Source organism: Tamandua tetradactyla, chromosome 18, assembly GCF_023851605.1.
Source record: "Tamandua tetradactyla isolate mTamTet1 chromosome 18, mTamTet1.pri, whole genome shotgun sequence".
In the NCBI taxonomy this organism is placed as follows: Eukaryota; Metazoa; Chordata; class Mammalia; order Pilosa; family Myrmecophagidae; genus Tamandua; species Tamandua tetradactyla.
In genome coordinates this window covers 60,321,933-60,345,607 of record NC_135344.1, presented here as the reverse complement: position 1 = coordinate 60,345,607, position 23,675 = coordinate 60,321,933, and the positions used below count along the sequence as shown (strand labels likewise).

Here is a 23,675-nt window from a genome sequence, read left to right as displayed (position 1 = left end):
AGTTGAATGCTGTTTGCAGAGCAAAATAATATGTCTATGATAGGGGGGTGTGAGAACTGGGAATGAAGCCTTTCACCCCAAAAATATGGAATTTTATGACATTAATTTGTGGTAACATGCAGTTCTTTTCTTGATGGCTTCCACGTGTACGCTTCTGTGGTATCGCTCATGTGCGCAGTGTCATGCCACTGTTACTGCCGGCCGTTACCAGGACTTTCTTCTGACCCCAGATGGAAACCCTGTAAGCTAAGCAATGAACAACTCCCATTTCAACCCTGGTAACCTGTAATTAAGTTCCTGTCTCTGAATTTGCCTGTTCTAGGTATTTCATAAAAGTAGACTCATGCAAATGTTTTTCTTTTTAGTCTTAGAACATTCTGTGAAGGGCTATTCTAGCTGCGAAAAAGGCTGACTGTTGGGTGGGCCATGGTGGCTCAGCAGGCAAGAATGCTCGGCTGCCATGCCAGAGGACCCGGGTTCGATTCCCGGTGCATGCCCATGTAAAAAAAAAAAAAAGCTGACCGTGCTTTCCATGCTGGCAACCTTTCTGCACTGGGTCCCGGCTGGGCACCAGTGCAGCTTAGTGACTCTAAGGCAAAAGGCCCTAAGAGATGTAGGCACCTTGAACCTCTAAGGTTTAAGTGGGGCTGCTCAGCATCCAGCCCGACTCCTTACCCCAGGTAAGCTGGCTCTCAGGGGCATCTGCTTCCAGTTGCCCCAGCCCCCTCAGAAGGGTCTCGGACCCCCACTCCCACAGCCCCAGATCAACTTGGTGGAAGCTGCTTGTCCCGAGGAGGGAGGCCAACACCTGTAGCCCCGCTGGGGTGACCCCCTCCTCCCACGCAAGCAGTAAAGCAGGTCGCCTCCTTTCTCACTCTTTCTCCGTAACCCGACTTTGTGGAGAGAACAGGTCACCCAGCCCGTGACAGCTCCCCAACCCTGCGGGAGGAACCCTAGTCTGAAATACCATTCTGGGTCTCGCTGAAATGCTGCCCACGGTAGAGCCAGAGTCCAGCTTTGTCCCCTGGTAGGTTGTCCTCCCAGCTGCCTTTGTTTTGAAAGGTACAAGCCTTTCTGTTTCTACCCACGGATCCCATCCCAGAGCCTGCGTGCGTCTATGAGTATCAGTGCATAACCAGGAAAGAGTCTGGAAGTCCGCATGCCAAGTTCACACCGGCTTTACAGGTCATTTTTTTTTTCAGTCTCTGCTTGGTACATTTCTTGGGCTTGATTTTTTTCTTTTTTTATAGTGAGATGTATTGCTTTTATCATCACATAAACAACAAAACTGAATTTGGAAAAATAAATGCTTGAAGGAGATTCAAACTGATGTGGCTTGTTTTAAGTAGATGAAGCCTCACCCCTATAAACTGCCCAGCTGGGACTGAGGAGGGGGCTGTTCCCTTCTCCACTGCCCTCTACTTCCTGCCTCCTCTCCTTGTGGCCAGGGGCCGGGAAGCTTAACCCCCCACTGAGGATGGTTTCTTGACCAGACTGGGAGCTCATGTGTTAAACCGAGAGCGCTCTGCTAATAACCGAGTATAGAAAAGTCTGGGTGGGAGGCCGGACGGTCGCAGAGAGAGTTCCAGGGATACCCCCCCCCCCCGCTGGTGGGGGCGTTGGCTGATTTGTTCACCCAGCCTCGATGGAGCCCCCCTGCTTGCTAAGCTGGCCACTGGCCAGGGGTACGCGGGAGGGAAGGTTGGGGTGCCCCTGAAGCAGCTTGCTGTCCACCTTGGGTTTTGTTTAGGGAGCGAGGTTGGTCAGTGGGAGAGAGACAGATAACCGGGCCAACAAATTACACATCTGTGAGTCTTGGGATTATATAGTAAGTTATTTTTATGTTTGGTGGTACTGGTGGTGGTTTTTTTTTTTCCATAACGACTGTCTGCAAAGGTCTGTAATAGCCGTGACCCCAGCCCTCCTGTCACCTCTGTCATTGCAGGGTGTGACATCTTTGGGCCAGGAGGCCACCACGATGCCCTCACTTCCTTCACACCTACAGGGAGGTGACCGCACGGCCCGGGGGCCTGGCTTGTAGCCTGAAAGGGGAGACTGACCTGGGCAAGGCTAGAGCTGCACTGCAAACTGCATTGCCTTTTTGTGAGCCTAGAGGTGGTTGGGTGAGGCGTCCGCCCCGTCCCCTTCTGGCTTCTCAGAGCTTTAAGTTTTGCTCCCGGAGAACACAGAACTGGCTCTTCGCTCATCTCACTCTGCATCGACGTGAGATGCCTGTACAGTCGATTCTCATCATTCATAGTAGTTGGGTTGTCTGAAGTCACTGCCGACTCGGCAGTAGCTAATCCTGAGCCACTACCCCAGGGAAAAGGCAGGTTTATATGCCTGTGAGCCTCACAACGTTTTTTGTCTCCAATCAGTACATAACCTTGTCTTAGGTGTGTTTCTGTTTGAAGATCCCTTATTAATATATATTGTTAAGTCATTAACACCGAACTCCCAACCAACAGCGCTATAACTCATGCCTGAGCAAAGCTAATCCAATCCACACGTTTTTTCTGTAATACACGTCTCAGCCTTCTTGCACTTAGGAACACTAGGCAGCCTTCAGTCCTTGGCTTGGGGGCTATTTAAAAATATATTTTTTAATTGTAAACAACAAACAAACATACAAACATTCTTGACATGGTATACAGTATCATCACATAGTTGTGTATTCATCACCATGATCATTTTTTTGAACAGTTACATCTTTCTGGCAAAAGAAATAAAGGAAAAAGAAAAAATCATACATGCCATACCCCTTACCCTTCCCTCTCATTGCCCACTAGTATTTCAATCTACTCAATTTATTTTGACCTTTGTTCCCCCTATTATTTATTTCTTATCCATATTTTTAACTCATCTGTCCGTACCACACATAAAAGGAGCATCAGACACAAGGTTTTCACAACCACACAGTCACATTGCAAAAGCTATATCATACACTCATCTTCAAGAAACATGGCTACTGGAACACAGTTTCAGATACTTCACTCTAGTGTCTTGAATATACCATACACTAAAAAGGGGATAGTGTAAGAATAACCTCCAGGATAACCTCTTGACTCTGTTTGAAATCTCTCAGCCACTGACACTAATTTTTCTCATTTTTCTCTTCCCCCTTTTGGTCAAGAAGGTTTTCTCAATCCCTTGATGCTGAGTCCCAGCTCATCCTAGGATTTCTGTCCCATATTGCCAGGGAGGTTTGCATCCCTAGGAGTTATGTCCCTCATAGAGAGGGGTGAGGGCAGTGAGTGTGCTTGCCATGTTAGCTGAGAGAGAGAGAGAGGCCACATCTGAGCAACAAAAGAGGTTCTCTGGGGGGGTGACTCTTAGGTCTAATTTTAAGTAGGCTTAGCCTATTTTTTTGCGGGAATAAGTTTCATAGGGGCAAACCCCAAGACCGAGAGCTCAGCCTATTGATTTGGTTGTCCCACTGCTTGTGAGAATATCAGGAGTTCTCCAAATGGGGAAGTTGAATATTTCCTGGAGGGATGTTTTAAACAGCAAAATCGCCAACCCACAGCACAGAAATGTGAAAGTGTGGCACTAAATATACTATGGAAAGGACAGTTGTTAACAGTGTGTATTAGTTAGGGTTCTCTAGAGAAACAAAATCAACAGGGAACACACGCAAATGTGAAATTTATAAAAGTGTCTCACGTGACCATGGAAACGCAGAGTCCAAAATCCACAGGGCGGGCTGTGAAGCCGAGGACTCCGATGGAGGGTCTGGACAAACTCCACAGGAGAGGCTCACCGGCCGAAACAGGAAGAGCCTGTCTCTTCTGAATCCTCCTCAAAAGGCTTCCAGTGATCAGATTAAGCATTACTCATTGCAGAAGACACTCCCTTTTGGCTGATTACAAATGGAATCAGCTGTGGATGCAGCCACGTGATTATGCTTTTATTCTATGAAATGTCCTCATTGCAACAGACAGGCCAGCACTTGCCCAACCAGACAAACAGGTACAACCACTTGGCCAAGTTGACCCATGAACCTGACCATGACACAGTGTCAGAGCTGAAACAGCAAGACCCTGGCATCGTTTCCTTTAGCCTCGGCTGGGACAGCTCAAAGATTTTGCCTCTCTGCAGATTCCAGCAATTGGCCATAGAAGCACCGCAAGTACTGGTTTGGGGGGTCACAAATAAATTTTAGGGAGTAAGCAAGCTCACAGAGGGGACATCTGCGAATAATGAGGATCAGCTGTGTCATATGGATTGTCTGCCTGTTTATATGGAAACTTTATAGGTCTCTCACTAGCGTTTGATCTCCAGGCTAAACAGCACTCTTTTCTTCTGCTTGTTGAGCTGTACACACCCCCCATTGAAGAATAAGGAGCTGGCGTGCTATGTGGGGCTCGGTTAGGATCATTCCCACCCCCGGCTTGCTGATACAGGACAGTAAGGCAAGCGCTGCAATGTAGCAGTACATCCTTCTCCACGTCCATCTAGACAGGAGCTTGGAGATGGCCTGACTCAGTGGTCCTCACCCTCCTGTGCCTTAGAATCTCCAGGGAACTTCCAAAAATCCTTGTGCCCACCACCCCAAGTTAGGTCAGGATCTCTGAAAGAGGGGTCCAGGCATCAGCAATTTTTAACACTCCCCAGGAACTCCAGTGTGCATCCTGGCGGAGGCCACTGACGGAGCCTCGCTTCCACATTTTGCACTGAGGGCTGCCCTCCCCCACACCGTAAGGTCACTGGCCTTGAGCAGCTGGCCCATCTGGGCCCCCAAATGGCCTTGTCCCAGCCTCTGCTATTGCCCCTCTCTTCCTACCCAGCTCACCTTTCTCTCTGATCACCCCGTTTGCCAGTGTAAGAGGAACTGGGACCTCTCCCGCCCCAGATGACAAGGCTCTGCCGCGGCTCCCGCTGGATCCCTTGTTCTTCTGGGCGCCGCAGCCAGCCCAGCCGAGGTGAAGCGCAGCTTCAGTTAGGGAGTCTTAAGGCCATCTGGCCAGCCCTTTTCCTCCCGAACTAGCTGCTCTGCTAGCTAGTCCTCTTGTCACCTGGTCATCTTTTAAATTTTTTTTCCAGTGTGATTTTTAATTTTTTTTCTAGTGTGATTTTTCTCTCCTCTTCCCCCAGTAACCTTTCCTTAAGCTTTCCGTGCTAAGTGGATTTCTTACAACCATGCCCCTGCGATCAGGCCTGGGTTCCAGGAGCAGACAGCTCCTTACAGCTGCAGGTCAATCATTAGCCCTTAATGATAAGCAGATTAACTTGATCCAAGTAGGTTTATCCAGCCATGCAGTCCAGTTGTCTTGGGTTATGACTTCTTTGCCTGGATAGAGTTGAACTTTCAAAGCATATTGCCCTAAAATGACCCGAGTACTCAGTGAGTTTATGTTTACTGATGACTCTAAAAAAGTGTGTATGGCCCACATGGAAGGGCCTGAATTGTTAATTATCAGACGCAATGGGGAACCTCGAGGATGCACTTATCTGGGAACCAGACACAGACACTTCAATTTGATGACGTCAGCACCTCGTGCCTTGGCCTTGAGCTCTGCCAGTCTCTTCCGGAACATCTGCTTGGTTAATAAAATGGCATGCTATTTGGGTCCAAGGCTAAGAATTCTGTGTTGGTCATTAAACTATTCAAAATCGCTACTTGTGGGGGGCGGTGTGCAAGGATAGTTCAGTGGCAGAATTCTCACCTGCTATGCTAGAGACCCTGGTTTGATTCCCAATCCATGCTCTTCCCCAAAAACAAACAAATAAGCAAACAAAGAAAGAAAAAAACAAAGAAAATTTCAACAAATGGTGCTGCACTGATGTGATACTCACATGGAAAAAGAATGAAATGTGACCCCTGCCATGCAGCATTCAAAAAAAACACCTCTGCTTGTCAACTTTGCCCAAGGATAAGGAGTTTGCATAGTTTTTATATGGTTTGGGGGGCTAATCGCAGGGTGGAAAGTGGCTGGTTAAGGCTGGCCGCCCTCCCTCCACCTTGTCTTCCATTGAAGGCTTTCTGAAGATAGAAAACAAGTTGGGAGGGGGAAGGTTATGCCATACCTTGGAAGTGTCTAATAAGGTGGCAGGGGGCAGAGGAGCACCACTGAGCTACTGCTGCAGCGAACAGGTCTTAATTTTATGTGGAAAGGGCAGGCATCGTGTCTTTCTTGTCACGGTGCCACATGGTGGTATCTCCATAATGCCTCGTAGTCAGTCATCCCTTCTCACCTCTGTAGCTCCATCTTAAAGACTCTACCTCCTGGTTCCATTCATGGAAGAAGGGAAGCATGTTGCTGAATTTCTTTTCCTTTAAGGGATTCTGACTTTAAAAGTGCTGTGTGTGTATGTGTATGTGTGAATCTACATCTTTACAACTCATGGGGATTATCAAATGCCCTGGATTTTTTCAGAACAAATCCTTATAGCTGTATAGGCAGACTTATTCTATTTTGATTATGTACCAAATACGCACTTCTCTTTTCCTGAACGGAAATAACTGGATGAAGCTTTTTGTTCAGGGAGTTGTCCGATACCCTGCTTTTGTTGGTGGACCTGTCTTTTTGTGGCAGATAGTGCGTCCGAGTGTTGGGACAGGGTCTGCCGGCGGTCAGGGACCTCCTGTGCTCACCATGGAAGGGCAGCTTCAAATGACCCTATTGTCATAGAATCCCTTGACTTGTCCCATGGATCCCCACTTGGATAGGAGTGCCTCAAGGATGGGCTCAAGAGGCCAGGTTCTCCGTTAGTGCTGGACTGGGCTGATGGTTGTGGGATGAGAGAATAAATCACCTGGGCTTTGCCGGGGCTCTGGGTTATATCTTGGCTTCCCAGTGTCCAACCATGAACTTGGAGCTCCATTAGAATAACTGGAAGTGGGCAGTTTTCGTTGCTGTGCACTGGCTCTGGTCACTCTGAGTAGAGACTGAACACAATGCTAAATACCTTTTTACTTGGCATCTGAAAATACCATTCTGCAAAGGAAGGCTCAAAGTTGAACAGACTCTGTTGAGATTTCCAAGATCTGAGACTTACACTTTCACTTCTGTCTGTGGATATAAGCTAACTCTAAAAACAAGTTAGGTATGCATGCAAATTAATATTTTGCTTTCACTTGAAAAACTCAGAACGTTTAGCCAGAGATAAACAGAGGAAATCATATTTTAATCCCTTCCTCCCAGAGGTTGGGGGAGACACTGGTATTAGTGGTGCAGGGAGGCCAGGTGCCCAGTGCATTAATACACAGGACTTGAGCTTCTTTGGGTACCCCGTTGAATGTGCTCGCAGGTTAGTTACCTTTAGAAGTGGGTATAGGCATGGACAGAACACATCCCACGTGCCATCTCTGGCACCAGACATTTGGGGGCGACCCTGCCACTGGCTGGGGTTGGAGGAGGAGCCAGATCTAGGTCAGCTGCTCCTGGTCAGGTCGGGATGCAGACCCGGTGGAGGGACCAGGACTGTCATTTCATCAACAACAGCTACAAGCCAGGGACTTCACATCTCTTCATTTCTCAGTTGCTCCTGTTTCCCCCATATCTTAGATGAGAAAACTGAGCCTCAAAGATGGGAGGATTTTCTAAAGCCACTAAGCCTTCGGACCCCAAGTCTGCCTGACACTAGCAGCCATGCTCTTTTGTTAAGTTACACTGTCATCACAGTGGGGGGGAGGGGGGTGTTCCTGCACTTGCATTGGTGGAGTTGGGGTGTAAGACTAGTTGGGTGGCTGCGCAAGGACTAAACTTAGCAGCTAGGGGGTCTGGACCTGCCCCTTGCACACTGGTTAATCCTGAGAAATTCCTAAAGCTGGTGCCTCAGCTGCTGGAGCACATGCCTGCCTCCAAGCCAAAGCTGTAGGGTTGTGTCTCAGGGCTCACGCTGGGCTGGGGGACTGTCATCCCAGCCCCTGGGCTTATAGGGCTGCCTGGGGAAGTCACATTGGCTCATGAGTTGGCCACCAAAACCTCTTTTGGAAGACCAGTGTCTCCCCCGCAGCCACTGTCTCGGGTCTGGTGGATTCTGGGCAATCTGGCTAGACGGCCGAAATAGAGATCAAGGTAAATTAACTGCCAAGTGAAACTGCTGGTTTTGCAAACGGTTCAGGATGTTTGGGTATGTCATGAAGATACGGCAGATGATAGCAGAGAACTGCTTCAGTCACACACCTTGGCAGATGAGAATCTGGGAAAATTGATTGGGCCAGTTAATAGTTGGAGAAGAGAAAAAGGCGGAGGATGTGAGATGAGTATTCTAAAAAGGTTTGGAGTATTCAAAGGTTAAGAAAGGCACTTGGGAAAAATGATGAAGCCCTTGAATAGTTTGCAAAATTGACTTTTCTGTCTCGTGAATGTAAAACACGAAGCGAAAGGTGTTGGGGTAAGTTGGTCAGAAAAAGTAACTCCCAAGCAAAGCAAAACATAAAAATAGTCATTTTGTTCTTTGTTCTAAGAATTTGAACAGGGTTATAATAGCATCTTCTTAACCTAAATTTTGTCAGGTGTAAAGCAGAAGAGACTTAATCCTCATAAATTAGTCTCAGTTTTTTTCAAAGTGAAGGGCCAAACTTTTTAATCTACCCTGCCCCTGCCAAATCATTTTCTGTGAAGTGGTAGTTTCTGTTGCAAATGGATTTACTTAACACACAATCCCACCCCCACCCCCGCCCCCGGCTGCTGCCTTGAACCACAAACTGGTTAATTGCAAAAGAAACTAGATTGAGAAGGTTTTGGCAGATGGTTTGCAATTCTTTAGCAGGTTGAGAGAATCAATGTCCCAATATTTATTCTTACTAGTCACTGAGAAACTCTCCCAAAGAAATAATTTCTTTCTTACGTCTGTTGCTTTTGAAATCCTCACCATCCAGACACCAAAAAAGGCAGGCAGCCACACTGGTTGGGGAGATGGGGAATATAGCATAACTTTTCTTATTATTTGCATCCTAATGGTTTTGAGAGGTTAATTGAATGTGGTTTTAAAATGTTATATTTATTTTATCAATTCTCTGGTTCAGACCTGTAACATTTGAATACTTAACAGCATCGTCTAATGCTTTAAAACTGCACGTAGGGGTCAAGTTATATTTCATGTTAAAAGAGCTCCCTTGCCCTTTTGTCTTTTGGGGAAAAGGCAGCATAAAAACGTTAGTCATTTCCCCAGTGGTCACAAAGGGGTCCTGCAGCCAAGGAAAAATGCTCAGGATTCAGCAATAATAAATAATAAAAAAAATATTTCTTTGGGAGAGTTTCTCAGTGACTAGTAAGAATAAATATTGGGACGTTGATTCTCTCAGCCTGCTAAAGAATTGCAAACCATCTGCCAAAACCTTCTCAATCTAGTTTCTTTTGCAATTAACCAAAGTTTGTGGTTCAAACTATAGCCCTTGTAGTATAAATATTACATTGGTCTTGTAAGCCAGAAATGAAGTGATCACTTCCAAGGACACTCAGGGAAGAAAAACGCTATTCCACCATCAACTCCCAAAGCTGAAATTCTAATTAAACTATTCCCTGCTTTAGTTGAACAGAAAATTAACTCATATACTATCTCAGTATTAAAATCCCATGTACAAAAGCCGCCTGGCCTTAATTGTGCAAGGTGGGAACCTGGTATCTTCTTAGAGACCACTTTAGTCTGATCATCTTTTGCAATGAACTTTATTTTTTAAGGCCAGTTTGGTATTTAGAGAAATAACTGCTCAGTTTTTAAAATATAGTTTTAACTCCTGGCTCCTTTTTCCTTCCTGTGCAGACGTCGCCTCATCTCCCAGCGGTCCTCCTTGGAGACACTGGAAGACATTGAAGAGAATGCCCCACTACGGAGGTAATTTTTTGGTGTTACATTTAAATGTAATACAAGGTGATTATTTGTAAAGTTCTTGGTGTCCACAATTAAACCTGAAAATGATAGTCTGATACCCTGGGACTTACACTTCTTTTGGAACCCCAACTCTGAAGACCACTGGAAATAAAAAATGCTTACATCCCAGTTGTTTAGTAGACCAGTTTGCATGTAAATTTGGGTGTTTTTCCCTTGGTTGCTTCCTGTTTAGTGCCTTCTCATTTTGAAAGAGAGGAAGAGCCCGTCTGTTTCTCTGCTCTTTCTCCAGGAGCGGCACTGTTGTTACCAGACAAAGGCCATGGGTTCTTTTGCCTGACACACTCAGTAACCAATTCCTGAGACACCAGAGTTTCAGAGAAAGAGTTTATTACTAGGCGTGTAGTAGGAGAGCAGGTGGCTTAGCAGCCCAAAATCTGTCTCCCTGAACTGCAGAAATTCTGGTAGTTTTGTTAGAGAAGAGGTGGGCAGGGTTTAGGATAGTGAGCACAGTGGCCCCAGATGATGTAATTGAAGGGGATCGATTATTGAGCATGTGCAGATTGATTACATGCCTAGTCATGGAATGTATGAAAGAAAATGGCAGAATGAGGTGTAGGTGACTTGTAGGGTCAAGTCTAAGTGACTGTGCATGTCAGGTGGGTCCACTTTGATTAGATCCCGTCTCGGTCATCAGGATAACCTGAGATTCGGGGTGGGGTTAGTTCTGGGCTGACCCAAGACCCTTCACAAATAAACATTAGGGGCTGTCTTTAGTGATTTCAAGACTCTAAAGTTGAAAAACTGGATAACTGGGTACCAGTGAAGGTTAGTTACAAGGTTTCTGCGATCACTGGGGTAGAAGATAAGGGCTGTACAATCATCATCAGAGATCGAGGCAGCTGGATTACAATTTAGAGATTTCAGGTATTTCCCTCTGTCTAATATACCAGAAAGCAAGAGGGAATATCTATGTAATGATTCAGTAATCAAAATCATCCTTTAAATCCTGACTTCTCAGTTACACGGCCATGACTTGTTCTGAACTTCACCTCCAGCAGCAGGGGCAGCCAGAACTTCTTACGACCCTCCAGCGGCAGCCTCTTCCCAGCTGGTGCTAGGGGGCAGTGAGTAGAACGGTGGTGAGTGGCCCTTTGGGTCTGAACGTGTCCTATTTCTCCCAGCGGCACCAGAAAAGTGCTTACAAGCCTCTTTTTGGGGTAACAGGAAGTGAGTGCTGAGCTCTCCACAGCCTCTGGCTGGCAGGTTTTCCTCCCCTCACCGCTGCCCAGCCCTGCTGGAGTGGAGGAGGAAGAGCTCACATCCTGGAGGTCACTTAATCCTCACACAGCCCTCAGCTAGATCGGGCAGTGTGGGGAGACCCTCTGCAGGAGGAGCCACCATAGGAAGGTGGGGGGCTGTGGCTTTCCAAGGAATGCCTGCCTGTTGGCTTTGCATCAGCCATTCTGTAAACCAACCTCTGCACCCCACGTGCTTTGCGGCTGGGGGGAGGGGGATGTGGGACGTGGCTCCTCGCTCCTCCCTCCTCCCTTTCTGTTTGGGAGGCTGCTCAGGTGGGGGAGGAGTTACCGCAGAGGAGGCTGTTCCCTGCCTGGAGCCAACTCCCAGGTTAGCTGTCTTGATGAGGAACAGAGAGCAGAAGGCATAGACGGGCTTGGGTCTCATCGAAGACATCTGTGATGGGGAATCTTGGCACTGACGTGCTTTCAAAGTCATTGCCAGACAGCCCAGTTTCCACTTGTGAAGACTTACATATTTTTGAACACGCGTGTAACCCCCGAGGCCTTCTTAGGATGCCTGGCATGTGTGGGTATGATGAACGTGGCTCCGGTTGTTATTAAATGTTGGGAGAAGGCTCTTTGCCCCACCCTGCCGGTCATTCTGCAGGGGTTATACAAAAAGCTGCATTACAAGTCAAATTGGGAAGCAGGCTTGGGTCCAGGCTCATCAGCTGGGAGACGCAGTCTCAGCCGCCACTGAGAGCAGGGAAGGCCATGCTCTTGCTCTCTCCCTCACCCTTGCTGCAAACAGGAAAATCATTCAATAAAACTAAAGCCCCTGGTGTTTCAGAGGCTGTGGAAGGTCTGCTAGTTTGAGCAATGTGGTAGCAGGATGCTAAAGGGAAGCCGGTGATTCAGGGGCAGGCTGAGAAATAAGATTCCCACAGCAGGGGGAATCTGGTTCCAGTTCAGGCTGTTACCCCTTAGAACGGGGGGATCAGGGCACTGTGTTCCTGGTTGGGGGCTCCGCTTCCCTGTACAGATCCCCCCAAGTTCGGCCCTCTGCCCCCGTGCTTTGAAGCTCTGCAGTGGTACAAATAACTGGAGTAAAAATGGCCTTTCTGCCTTAGGTATGCCTTCTCTGCCAACTCAGGCTTAAAAGAATACTAAGTTTAACATGATTCTTCTTTAAATATCTACTTAAAAAAATGTTAGAAATGGAGAGCATTTGGGCCATTTTAGAAGTCTCTATTTTGCCAAATGGCCTTTTTTGAATTAAAAAAAAAGTTCATATATTTACTTAGAAACTTTCTTTTTCCTAGAAATGAAATTAGCAGGGCTGAGAGGCAAGGGCAGTATTTTGGGGGGTTGAGAGAGCTGAATTCTTGGCCTGATTTTTCTATTAACTGGCCACCTGGCCTTGGAAAGCTCATGCCACCTCTCTGGGGCCTCAGTTTTCCCATCTGTGAAGTGTGTGGGGGGGGGGCAAATTGCTGCTCTAGAAAGCCCTTTCCAGCCCCTCAATTCTGTGAAATAAACGTACGGATAATGACACTGAAGTGTTTTGGGAACTGTGGGGGTGGAAGGCTATTAGCCAAACTTGCTTTTAAACTTAGCACATTTAACAAAGGCTCCAAGGCATCTATTAAAAACCTTTTGCATAATTACGCATATCCTATAATCAGTGCTAGCAAGAAAGAGCTAATCTTTCATTAAACGAGTTTTTAATTTAATTTCATCCTAATTTAATTTTACGTCATTTAAAATGGATGTTTGTAAATGGCTATTTACGTGTTGGTGCAGGTGGCTTGGAAATTGGTTCTTCCTCTTAAATCTCAGCCACCTGAGCACTCGGTATTCAGGTTTCCTTGGCAATTGTTGCCAGCATCACAATTCTTTTAAACCATTTCCTAGATTCCCTGGTGGGATCGCTTAGTTAAATGCTTAAAGAAAAAGAAAATGCACCAAAACATCAGGCAGCTTGCTGAATGAAGGGCTAGATTAGTAGTTTATGCAGTTAGACCTGGGTGCTGAGCGCAAAATAAAAGGCCTTTGTTAAAACAGCCCTTGAAGGGTGATGCTTTTCTCTTGTACACTCTAGCTTGTTTGTTTTTCCTAGATCCACCCAGATGTCCAAGAATTGAGCATTTACAGTGGTAGGGATTAGACCGAGGAGTTTCCCACCTGCCTGGTGGTTAACTGGTATCCCAGAAATAAGGAAGTGCAGGACATCCCTGCTCGGTGTCCAGAAAACCTCTGTTCATCTGCAGCCATCTGTTCAACGTGGTAGCCATCAACGCCTGCCCAGGATTTTCCAAACTGTCTGGGTTGACAGGTGCTGGCTGCTGCAGCTGTCAAAGGGATTACTGCAGCCGCCGCCTTCCTCTGCTGACAGTCGCCGCCTGTGGTCCTTTAGTTGACTTCCCGTCCGTCCCCCCCCCCCCAAGGCAGAGATTTGGCACTCCCACCTGGAAGGCAGCCGCACCTGTTTCTGAGGGCACTGGGGAGAGGGGTCAGCTTGATGGTCACCCCTTCCCTGTGCTAGGGTCGGTGCCAGCTGCTGCCCTTTGCTGGGGGGCTGAGGGGTGCCAGATTTTGCCAAGGTAGCAGCATCTGTGCCCCACCTGGGCCCACTTGCAGTCTAGCTTGTTTCCATTGCCCTCAGGTTAGTGGCTGGGAAGCTCAGCTGTGGGAAAGTGGGGTGCCCATCCAAAAACCCAGGACGCCTAGATTTTCTAGAAGCAGAGCCTGGGAGGAGGGGGCCTGAGGCGCTGCTTCACCGCGGCACCCACATGGCCCTCTCTGCCCCATGCTCCCTACTGCCCCCCTGCAGGGAAAAGGTCCTTAACCCCCACTCCAGGCCTGCAGACCCCCGAGGGGGTTGGCTGACCCTCAGAGCAGGAGCCTGCCAGAGCGAAGCCTCTGGACTGAGAAACCCTCCCTTGGAGCTTACGGCTAGGTCTCTGAGGAACGTATGGAAAACTGCTGATGTTTCTGCCATCTGGGAGGCAATGCAGCCTCAAGGAGCCCTCAGGGCGTGTCTACTGGCCCCGCTGCACCTGTACCACCCCATTCCCACTTAGGGCATAGGGGGTGGGGGCAACTACCAATTCTTAACGTTGAGGGGTAGCGTCAAGTGTGGCACTTCTTATCCGGCCCTTTTTCTCTGTTCCCACGTATGCTCTCTCCTTCCCTTCTGGGAGGACAAGCGCTGGCTTCTGTGCACAGGGAGCACTCGCCATCACCGCCTGGAAGAAGGAGCTTAATTTACATTTACGATATTTAAAAAACCCTGATTCCATCACTGTCACTGTTCCCTATAAGTGTTTCGAATTTGGAGGATGTAGCCACGAACGCCAGCTATGAAAACTGAGCCGATCGACTGCAACCAGAAAATAATGCCGCTTTGTTTTCCAAGGGGTGATTGTAGGAAGAAGGGAAATAGCATTTATCAGGGCCTGCTGTGTACCAGCTACTTACATTCCTGTTGTAGTACTTAACCCTTAGAAAAGCCCTGAAAGGGGCCGGCATTAGTATCCCTTCACACAGAGGAGCTCCTTGGAGGCTGACGCGTGCCTCAAGGGCAGCAGTGAATAACGACCTGATGATGTGGTCTTGAGGCAGGATTTCCTCTTGTCCAGGAAACCTCAGTTGTACCTGAAGCTTCTGGGTTTGGATGCTCAGGGCTGACCCAGGCCCTTTCCTCAGCCCTGACCTCGGGCCACCTTGGAAAGCCACATGCTGCCTCTCTGGCATAACCCCCCAACCCCCCCATCCCCTCATCTCACCACTCCACCTCCCCCCCCCAACCCCCACCCCCCCACCTCCCCACCCTACCCCCACCCCTGCATAAGCTCCCAGGGTCAGAGAGGCTTTAGGCAATTGAAAATTTTGGTAGCAAACGCCAAAATAGCAAAGGCACAGCTCCCTTTTTTTTTTCAAGAAAACACCGGATTTCAGATTCTTGTTTGTAGGATTTTTTGCCTTTTTTTTTTTTTTGCAGTTTTAGAGAATTAAAAAATAGAATTTGCCAGGTAACTTTGAAAGAAATATCCACAAATAACACCTCTTCCTATGCGATCTGTTCCATATGTCCTATAGCACAAACAGATGTCTGTATTCCAGGAAAGAATATTTTGAATCCAAGTCACTTTAATTGAATAAATATTCATTTAAAACCTATCTTAAAAAAAAACAAACCATAGCCGGGTCTCTGATTCTCGTTCATGAAAGCCGTGCCTTCCCAGGCAGTCGAATGGCACATTGCAAAAATTGTCCAGGTAATTCAGGCCAAAACCCTGCAATGGAAGAAAAATCATTCAGGATTATTTTTATTTTTATTTATTTATTTATTTGTTTGTTTATTTATGGGCAGGCACCAGGATTATTCTTAAACTGAATTTTCCAGCTTCAGTTTTCTCTAAATCCTTGAAATGTACAGTTTTCTGTTCCCTTCGTTATGTGGATATGGGAGGATTCTGTCAAAGATGGCAGGAAAGAATATGGCATTTGGAACCGGGAAGCCGTATGATTGCAGAAGGGGACTAGAGTTTCCATTCGCTGTTGCTTCAAGGGCCCACATAAAACATCTCGGCGTTATCAAGGAAGTTGTCCATCACCTCTTTTTTTTTTTAACGCTTCCTGGCGTCCAGCAGAATTGTCTTCCTAATTCCTGCTGACTCCCGCCCGCCCCGGGTGACTCAGGCCATTTGTCTGGTCCTTCCTTCCTGGCTTTGTGTGGAGCTGTGCCAGCTGCCACCAGACAACTGTTTTCCAACTTTGTTTTTCAGATGTCGGACGCTCTCAGGTTCGCCCAGACCAAAGAACTTGAAGAAGATTCATTTTATCAAGAACATGCGGCAGCATGACACCAGGAACGGCCGGTAGGCATCGAGGGCACCCTGTGGGCCGGAGGTGGGGGGGGAGCACGGGGGGAGGGGGCCGGGGAGGGAAGGGCCATCCTAATTGCCAGACCTCAGCCCCGTTAAGCCCCCACGCTGTTGAAATGCAGGGGCTCTTCGGGAACCTTCCCAGAGAAAACATTTCCGCCCCAACCCAGCCAAAACTGCCAGCCGGGAGGCGTCAGTGTAAAGTAAGGCTCCCTAAAGCAACCTAAGGCTTGGCCAGATTTTTAGGCCAGCGACAAGCTGCATTATTAATAGTACTCATACATGTTTTTGCAGCAAACTTCGACCAGAAAGATGGTTGTGTGGTAGGGTTATTATTTTTTTATTTTTTCTGTTGACTTTTGTTTGGCATGATCACCAAGGCTGTGGGCTCTGAACAAATCCCACCAGGTCCGCACCTGGACTCAGTTTGATGTCCAGAAAAGGAATGTCGTGGCTTTTCCACAGGGTTTTCCTTTTCGCAGACTCAGATTCCCAGGCCCGCTGAGGTCTGCACCGCGTGTGTCTCCAGCTCTTCAGTTGCTCTTTTGAGAAGCACTCTTAAATGAAAGTTACTGGGATTGATCTATAAGTCACATTTGCATTAAAACCCTCCCGACGGCAAGTACATCAGAATCACCATTGCCAGCATGCTCACAGTTGAGTTAAGTCCGTTTCTTTCAGCAGCACCATGTCGGGAACAGAGCTGGAAGTCCACTTGGGGACCCCTAAAAAGGGCTCCTTTCCCACTAGCCTGAGCCCTGGCTGGCAGCTCACTCCAGTGGGTGGGTCGGACGTGTCCCGGGAGGAGGGTGCTGCCAAAGCCACTTGGTTTGATCCCCTCCTGACTTACAGAAGATTATGTGGTCCCCACTAGTACTCTCTAACCCATGCAAAATTGCTACCAAGTCTTTCAGTTCAACTCATGGGCTGATAAAGGCATGACATTATTGAAATTTGATGGTGAAAAATACAACCCGTATTGACAGAAACAATTCCAGTTTTTAAAGGCTTGCTTTCTTGAAGTCTGTCCTTTTTTAAATTAGTTTTTTCTTGTGGTAAATATACAAATCAGAATATCCCATTTGAACAACTTTCAAATGTATAATCCAGTGGCACTGATTATAGTCATGATGTTGTGCTATCATCGCCACCATCCAGTCCCAAAATATTTTCATCACCCCAAACAGAAATGCTGCAGCCTTTAAGCAGTAACTCCCCGTTTTCCTTCTCCCATCTGCTGGAAATCTATAATTTAATTTCTGTTCAGTGGTCTTGCTTATTCTAGGTATTTCACATAAATCCATTTTTAAAAAAACAAACTTTCCACTGATAGGAACATAATTTTATAGCTATTGCAGTGGTTTCTGAATAGCAAAACTGAGCTCCCTCTTCAAATAATATTTTTATAGTTAGCCTATATTCGTATTTTAAGTTCAGAGCTTTTAACTAAAATTTACCTAACTGTTATCTGCTAAATAGAAAACTCTGGTGTCTCCACATACCCTTACTCTCACTGTCACTTAGGATAATTTGTTTTATTTAACCAGCTTTTTCTTTTTGGTGAGAGGCTCTTACTTACAAGCCTCACTGGTGACATTTTTAATATAACTTCACCATTTATTTACATTTGTGGTTTTGTTTTTTGTCTGTAATCTCTTTAACCATAAGGTAAACATAGAAAGCCTTTAACTTCCTAAATAAAAATCTATGACACAGCCAAAGGAATTGACCCAATGGCTGGGATTCCCGCCTCTAGGTGCTGTTGAGGAAAAAGTCAGGTGATCCCCTGGCACAGCTGGGTCGGGAGAGGATGTAGTAGGAAAAAAATGGGATTAACAGGATTATGAGAGTATGGGACGAAGCACCCTTCTCAGACACCCTCTTGACCCAGGGGCAACATGAGCCGTCAGGAAAACGTGCAGCAGCAGGCAGCTCTGTTGGGGGGTTTTCAGTGGGTGCCTCAAGGCTTCTCTGAAACTTCTCTGAAGACCTGGGAATTGAGCTGAGGGCGGGAAAGAGACCCTAGAGCTGGGGTGGGAACTCGGCTGTAGGCCTGAGGTGAGGGCTGCATCTGCCTTTCTGGGCCAGAGGAAGACAAGCGTGCACACGGTACTCTCCTTCCCACCTCGGTACTGTTATCAAAGAAGCCAGGAAGAGAACACGGTTTCTGGGTGACAGAAGGAACTTGTGGTCAAGAGCCTGGTGAAGGGGAGGCCACGAGGAAGGCAGGGCGGATGGAGAGGAAGAATGGCAGCAGGTCTGCAGGAAGGAGCTGTCCTGGGGAGGGGTCATGTGGTCCCCCTCTCAGAAGAGTGGAGGGGGTACGAACCTGTCACAGTTGGGCTCTCCTGTCCCCCCGCTGGGAGGGCGACATTCCTGCAGCTCAGATCCCCTACCGCGTTGAGGAGGAAGGAGGCTCTGCAGAGAAGTCTGGGGGTGTTCGTTAAAGATGGTGACTTTCTGGACCAAAGCTGGAGTGGCATGAGTGGCCGGGTGGTGTGTCAGCTGCTTCTTCCACCCATGCCTTGGGAGGTGAAGGTGAGGAACCTTCCCCAGGCGTGTCGCCCACCCGGGTGCTCAGCTGCTGCCCTCGCACATGACTTCTACCCACCCATGGCTCTGCCCACCCCTGAATTTCCTCGCGGCCTCTGATGACTACACACTAGACTGCAGGCTGGACCCAGGGCTGCTCGCAGAGCTGACTCTGAAGGCTTGGATGTTGAGGCACCGCCATCCCCCATACCTGCAGAATAGGCACCTGTGGTGAGGGGGATCTGGGCTCTTGGCCTCAGCTGGGGCTGGTGTGCAGCTCAAAAAGCGAGTGGGGGCATCTTTCATGAGGCCCAGCGTCTGACCTGACCAAGAGTTAAAGAAAGATTCATTCCTAGTAGTGCTGAAAAAGAAAATCCGGGTAGACATCAGGACCATATTGGATGAAATAAACTGTGGGGCCTCAGATGGCTCCATGACCAACCAGAAAGCACGGTCTCCACAGAATTACATGACTTTATGTGACATGATTCCCCCTAGCACGTGACACTGGAAGAACACTTTGAGTGGAAGCATCAGATGGAGGATGGAGTCCGCCCTAATCAAAACCATATTCATCTGTCTGGAACTGATGGCTTCTGTGAGGCCTGCCTTGGAGACCTGCTAGATAAAGTGCAGAGAAAGCAGGCTGAGGGCGTTCTGCAGTTTGCTGCAGACCGTTTCAGCAGGTGGAGGCTGGAGGCCAAGGATGGTCCTTAGACATAGACTACAGACCCCGGACTGAGAGATGCTAGAAACGTCGGCTCTGCTTCTAGAGCCAGAGTGTGTGATGAGTTCTCCGCCGGTCTCGCTGGCCCCTCCATCTCCTAGAAGGGAGGGAAGGCAGAGTGGGGGGCCAGGTACGCTTGTGCTAAATCTGCCTTAATGTGGAAGATACATTGGTGGGGTGGGGGGATCAGGAACCTTGGGGAGTCCTATTGGACTTGATAGGTGGACGAGAAAGCAGGTCTTGTTGAGATGTTTGGAACACAGATCTCAGAAAGTTCAGGCAAGGAAGTGGATTGTTGTTGCTGGGACCACATTGCCAAAAGGGATTATAAAGTTATGAGTATTGTAAGGTGACATTAAGTGTGTACTGGGTGTGAGGCCCTAAATTCCTTATGTGTTTTGTTTTGTTTGGTCCTGAGACAACCGGATGAGGCGGGTGTGACTGTCATGGTAGTGAGCAGAATAATGCGTACCCCTTCCCCCAAAGACATCCATGTCTTACCCCAGAACTTGTAAATGTTAGGTTACATGGCAAGGGAGAACTGAGGTTACTAATCAGCTGACCTGAATATAGAGAAGTAACCCTGGATTAGTCAGTTGGGCCCAATGTAACTGAAAGGGTCTCTAAAAGATGGGAGAGGAAGGCAGAAGAGCAGGGGCCAGAGTGATATGAGATGAGAGACTTGACCCACCATTGCTGGCTTTGGAGATGGAAGGGGCCCCAAGCCGAGGAATGCAGGCAGCCTGTAGAAGCTGGAAGAGGCAAGAAAGCAGTTCTGGAGCCACTGGGAAGGCACCCAGCCCTGCTGGCCTTTTGATTTTAGCCTAAGTGAGGCCCACTTTGGATTTCTGACCTGCAAGATAAATTTGTATTGTTTTAGGCCACTAATTTGGCAGTCAGTTGTTACAGCCGAAATGGGAAACTAAAAGGATCATCATTGTACTGGATAGAGGAGACTGGAACAACAGCTAAAAAGTGGGAGGTGGAATTCAGATGTGGGCATCTGATTCTCTTTTTCAAAGGGCTGGGTGGGAGATAAAAATTGATACAGGGTGAGACAGTAATTATGGTAGGTTTCAAGAAAACTCCATTGAATTCAGATTTTTAAAAAATCATTTGCTGGGGTGTACAGGTGGTTCAGTGGTAGAATGCTTGCCTTCCAGGTTTGAGTCCTGGACCATGCACCTAAAAAAAAAGGAGATTTGTTAATGACCAAGGAGTAATAGACGACTGGCGTAAGCCAACATGAAAATGGCATGAGGGAGATTGAAATCTAGAATGAACTAAAGGCTGCTGAAAAGGAAAGAAAGCCATTGATAGTCATGTGGGCTTAAAAACTGTATTCAGAAGAGGAAGGAAAAGGGTGCTGTTAATAAGTCCTTTTTAATGAGTTTCAGTCTTCAAGACTAGATAGATCAGATCCTAGGGAATGGGCAGAATTTAGAAATGCAAATAATCTTTAAAATGCCATTGAGAATAAAAGAAGTTCAAAGTCTAATGCCAGGCAAATGTTGCCTGGAAAAGGTGAGAAAGAGGCTGAGGTGGTAGCAGAGGGTAAGTTCTAGTAATCATAGACGAGCCAGCCTGGCGCTCATTGCTGGCTGAGGTTTGGAATGGATTATTAAATAGATGGCCTACATGTTTTTTGAAAAGAGCTTGGAGGTTGTTAACAGTCAACATGAGCTCACCAAGAAAAAGTCACGTTAAATTAACTTCATTTCCTTGCTGATAGAATAAGTTGGTTACTAAGTTAGGGGGATGCCAGAGAGATTGCATTTCTTGATTTCAGCAAAATGTTAGACTGATCTCATTATAGAACATCTCTCTGGAAAGAATGGTGAAAAGTGGGCTGGGTGGTTGTGACGCTGCAAGAACTTGCAGGCAGCTGAAATTTGTTAGCCAGCCATGTCAGCCTGAAGGGAAGTTTGAGTAGAGTAACCCATGGTATCTCTTGAGTGTTAAGTCCTTTGCAGGATATACCAGTGAGTGGAGTGAAGGCTAGTGAGTGTCATTGTCAGCCAAGGGGAAAGCCAAAAGCAGGGAGAGGAGAGAAAATGAGTGTCTGAATTTCCTGGGGCTGCAACAAAGTACCACGACTTTGTGGCTTAAAACAACAGAAATTTATTTTCTCACAGTTAATGGAGGCTGGAAGTCCAAAATCAAGTGTCAGCAGAGCCACATTTCCTTCGGCATCAGTTCCAGGTCTCCATTAACTTCTGGTGTTACCTGCAGTCCTTGGTGCTCCTTGGTTTGTGGCCTGGCTCAGTCTCTGCCTCCATTGCAGGGCCGTGTTCTCTCCCTCTCTGCCCCCAATTTCCTCTTCCATATGCACTGCAGTCATGTTGGATTAGGGCCCACCCTAATCCCATTGGCATCGTTTTAACTAGTATCATCTTCAGAGATCCTGTTTCTAAATAGGATCCATTCATGGGACTGAGGACAGAAACTGAACTTTTGGGGGGGTTACACCTTAAACCATAACAACCAGTGTTAGAGAAACAAGACTCCCTTACTTCATCAGCTGGAGATGCTAGGGCCCTTTCACCGAGATTAAAGTGAAAAGAGATAAATGTAATTTGGGTAAATGATCATTTGTAAGAAGGATAGAGGCTTTTCAGGAGTTGATGTGAAAAATATCTTGGAATTACGATAGGCAGTTTGCTCCCTGTAAGCTAGGATGTGGTATTAAGATGGGAAGAGCTGATGTGACTTGTCTTAATAGAAGTATAGGACCCAGAACTACATCAGTTTCACCCCCAGGGGGGTCCAGACCACCGGTAGCCTTGTGGTGAGGGTATCATGTGGTAAGACATTGGTTTGTATTAGGTTAGACCCATTGGAGTGGACTCAGATTTTCCAAGTCTTTTCCTTATGATCTGTCTCATCTCATTGAACCACCATTGTATACCTGGGCGCCCAAATATAAGGTGCCTCATTGCACAGTTTCTTAGCTACATGTGGAATGCAGTGATATGTGTGTTCAGTCCATTCAGCAGAGGCTTACCAGATATCTGCTCTAGGCTGGGCCTGTGTTCGATGCCAGGGGTGTATCTGTGAATAAACAAAGGTTTTGCTTCAAGGAGTTACAGTCTGTTGGGGAAGGCAGACAACAAGCAAAGAAGTGAATACAGGAAAGAGGGCATACATGTACTATGGAATAAAGCTGAGGGAGCTGAGGGTTAGGAGTGTGGAGGCTGGATGGGGGGTGCTGGTGGGCCAAAGGCTCCACTGGTAGATTGACCTCTGAGCCAAGATCTGAAAATGCACTGAAGGAGGTAATCTATCCTAGGGGAGAAGAATGTTCTGGAACATTGATGGAACGGCGATTTGCAGAGACCCTGAAGCTAGAGCCTACTTGGTGTGTTCAAGGAGCTGTAGGAAAGTCGGTGTGGGTGAAACAGAGTGAGGAGATGAGACCTGAGAGGTTGGGGCAGAGTGTGTTGTGAGGACATCGCTTGCATGGTGGGAGCCGCTCAGGGTGTTGGACACAGGAGCGGCATGTTCGGGCTTGCATTTGAACAGGGTCACTCCGATGAACCAAAATTCAAGGGCAGGCTCTATAGGACTTTGTAGATAACCTTATCCTTCTTACAGGAAATTTGAGTGTCTATGTATAGTGTCTTCTAAAAGGGAACATCTATCTCCCTATGTTTATAATCTTAATTTATTTTGGTGTGAAGTTCAAAAATAACTTGAAGTCTTTTAAAAACTCTCACAAATGTACGAGCAAGTGTGTTGTGAAGGCAGAGGTGACAAGTCGTTGTCCCCCACCCCCACCCTGGCCCGGGCATGTGGAATGTACCCTTGAACTCCTCCCAAGGCAGTGTGGGCAGTGAGTGGCAGTCGCCTCACACCTATGGATAGCAGCTGGTCACCGTGACCTCCAGTCTGCATCTTCACCGAGAGACCCCTGCGTGCTGGAGAAAGGAGACACAACAAAAATAAAGACACATCTCAGTCCTCACAGATAAGATACTCCAGTAAAAATGACAAAGATCAGCGCCCGGGCAGAGAAGCTGAAGTCAACATTAAATTTGAAATATTTGAAGTGGATGCCAGACTGTTTCAGCAACGCAGACGATTACACGCGTTATGGGTAAGGATGCCGCGGGTAAACCGTGTCTCCGCATATAGCCTGCACGAGACACAGATTTCCCTCTCAACCCGTGCCAATTGTTTTTGACAACGTGAGGTCAATTACGATTGGTAGAGAGCCCTACAGTCTCAGATTTGTCAATGCCACAGGGCAAAAGGATTGTGACAGATTACAACTGCTGCATTAGCCACAGGCAGATGTATTTCTAATCTGTTTTTCAGTGGTCTCTCATCCTCATTTAAAAACGTGAAAGAAAAATGGATACCTAAAAATAACCATTGTCCAAAGACTGCTTTTCTCGTTTGTTGGGACCTGGTTGATCTGAGAGAGGTAGAAACCTGCCCGGAACAAGCAGAAGCCTCTCTCCCCGGGGCCGGCTGCACAGCTGGCCGGGGATCCAAGGGCTGTCGCCC

General features: G+C 47.3%; 1 protein-coding gene across 2 annotated transcripts in view; it reads left to right on the top strand.

The window, feature by feature from the left end:
* Positions 1–23,675, top strand: part of CABLES1 (Cdk5 and Abl enzyme substrate 1) — a 127,393-nt gene that overhangs the window by 42,335 nt on the left and 61,383 nt on the right. Inside the window, exons 2-3 of one of the 2 annotated variants that reach the window (XM_077135802.1) lie at positions 9,712–9,783; positions 15,809–15,901. In XM_077135802.1, the coding sequence (XP_076991917.1) occupies positions 9,712–9,783; positions 15,809–15,901 (165 nt within the window). The remainder of the gene's footprint in view (positions 1–9,711; positions 9,784–15,808; positions 15,902–23,675) is intronic. The other variant, XM_077135803.1, reaches the window with a different exon arrangement.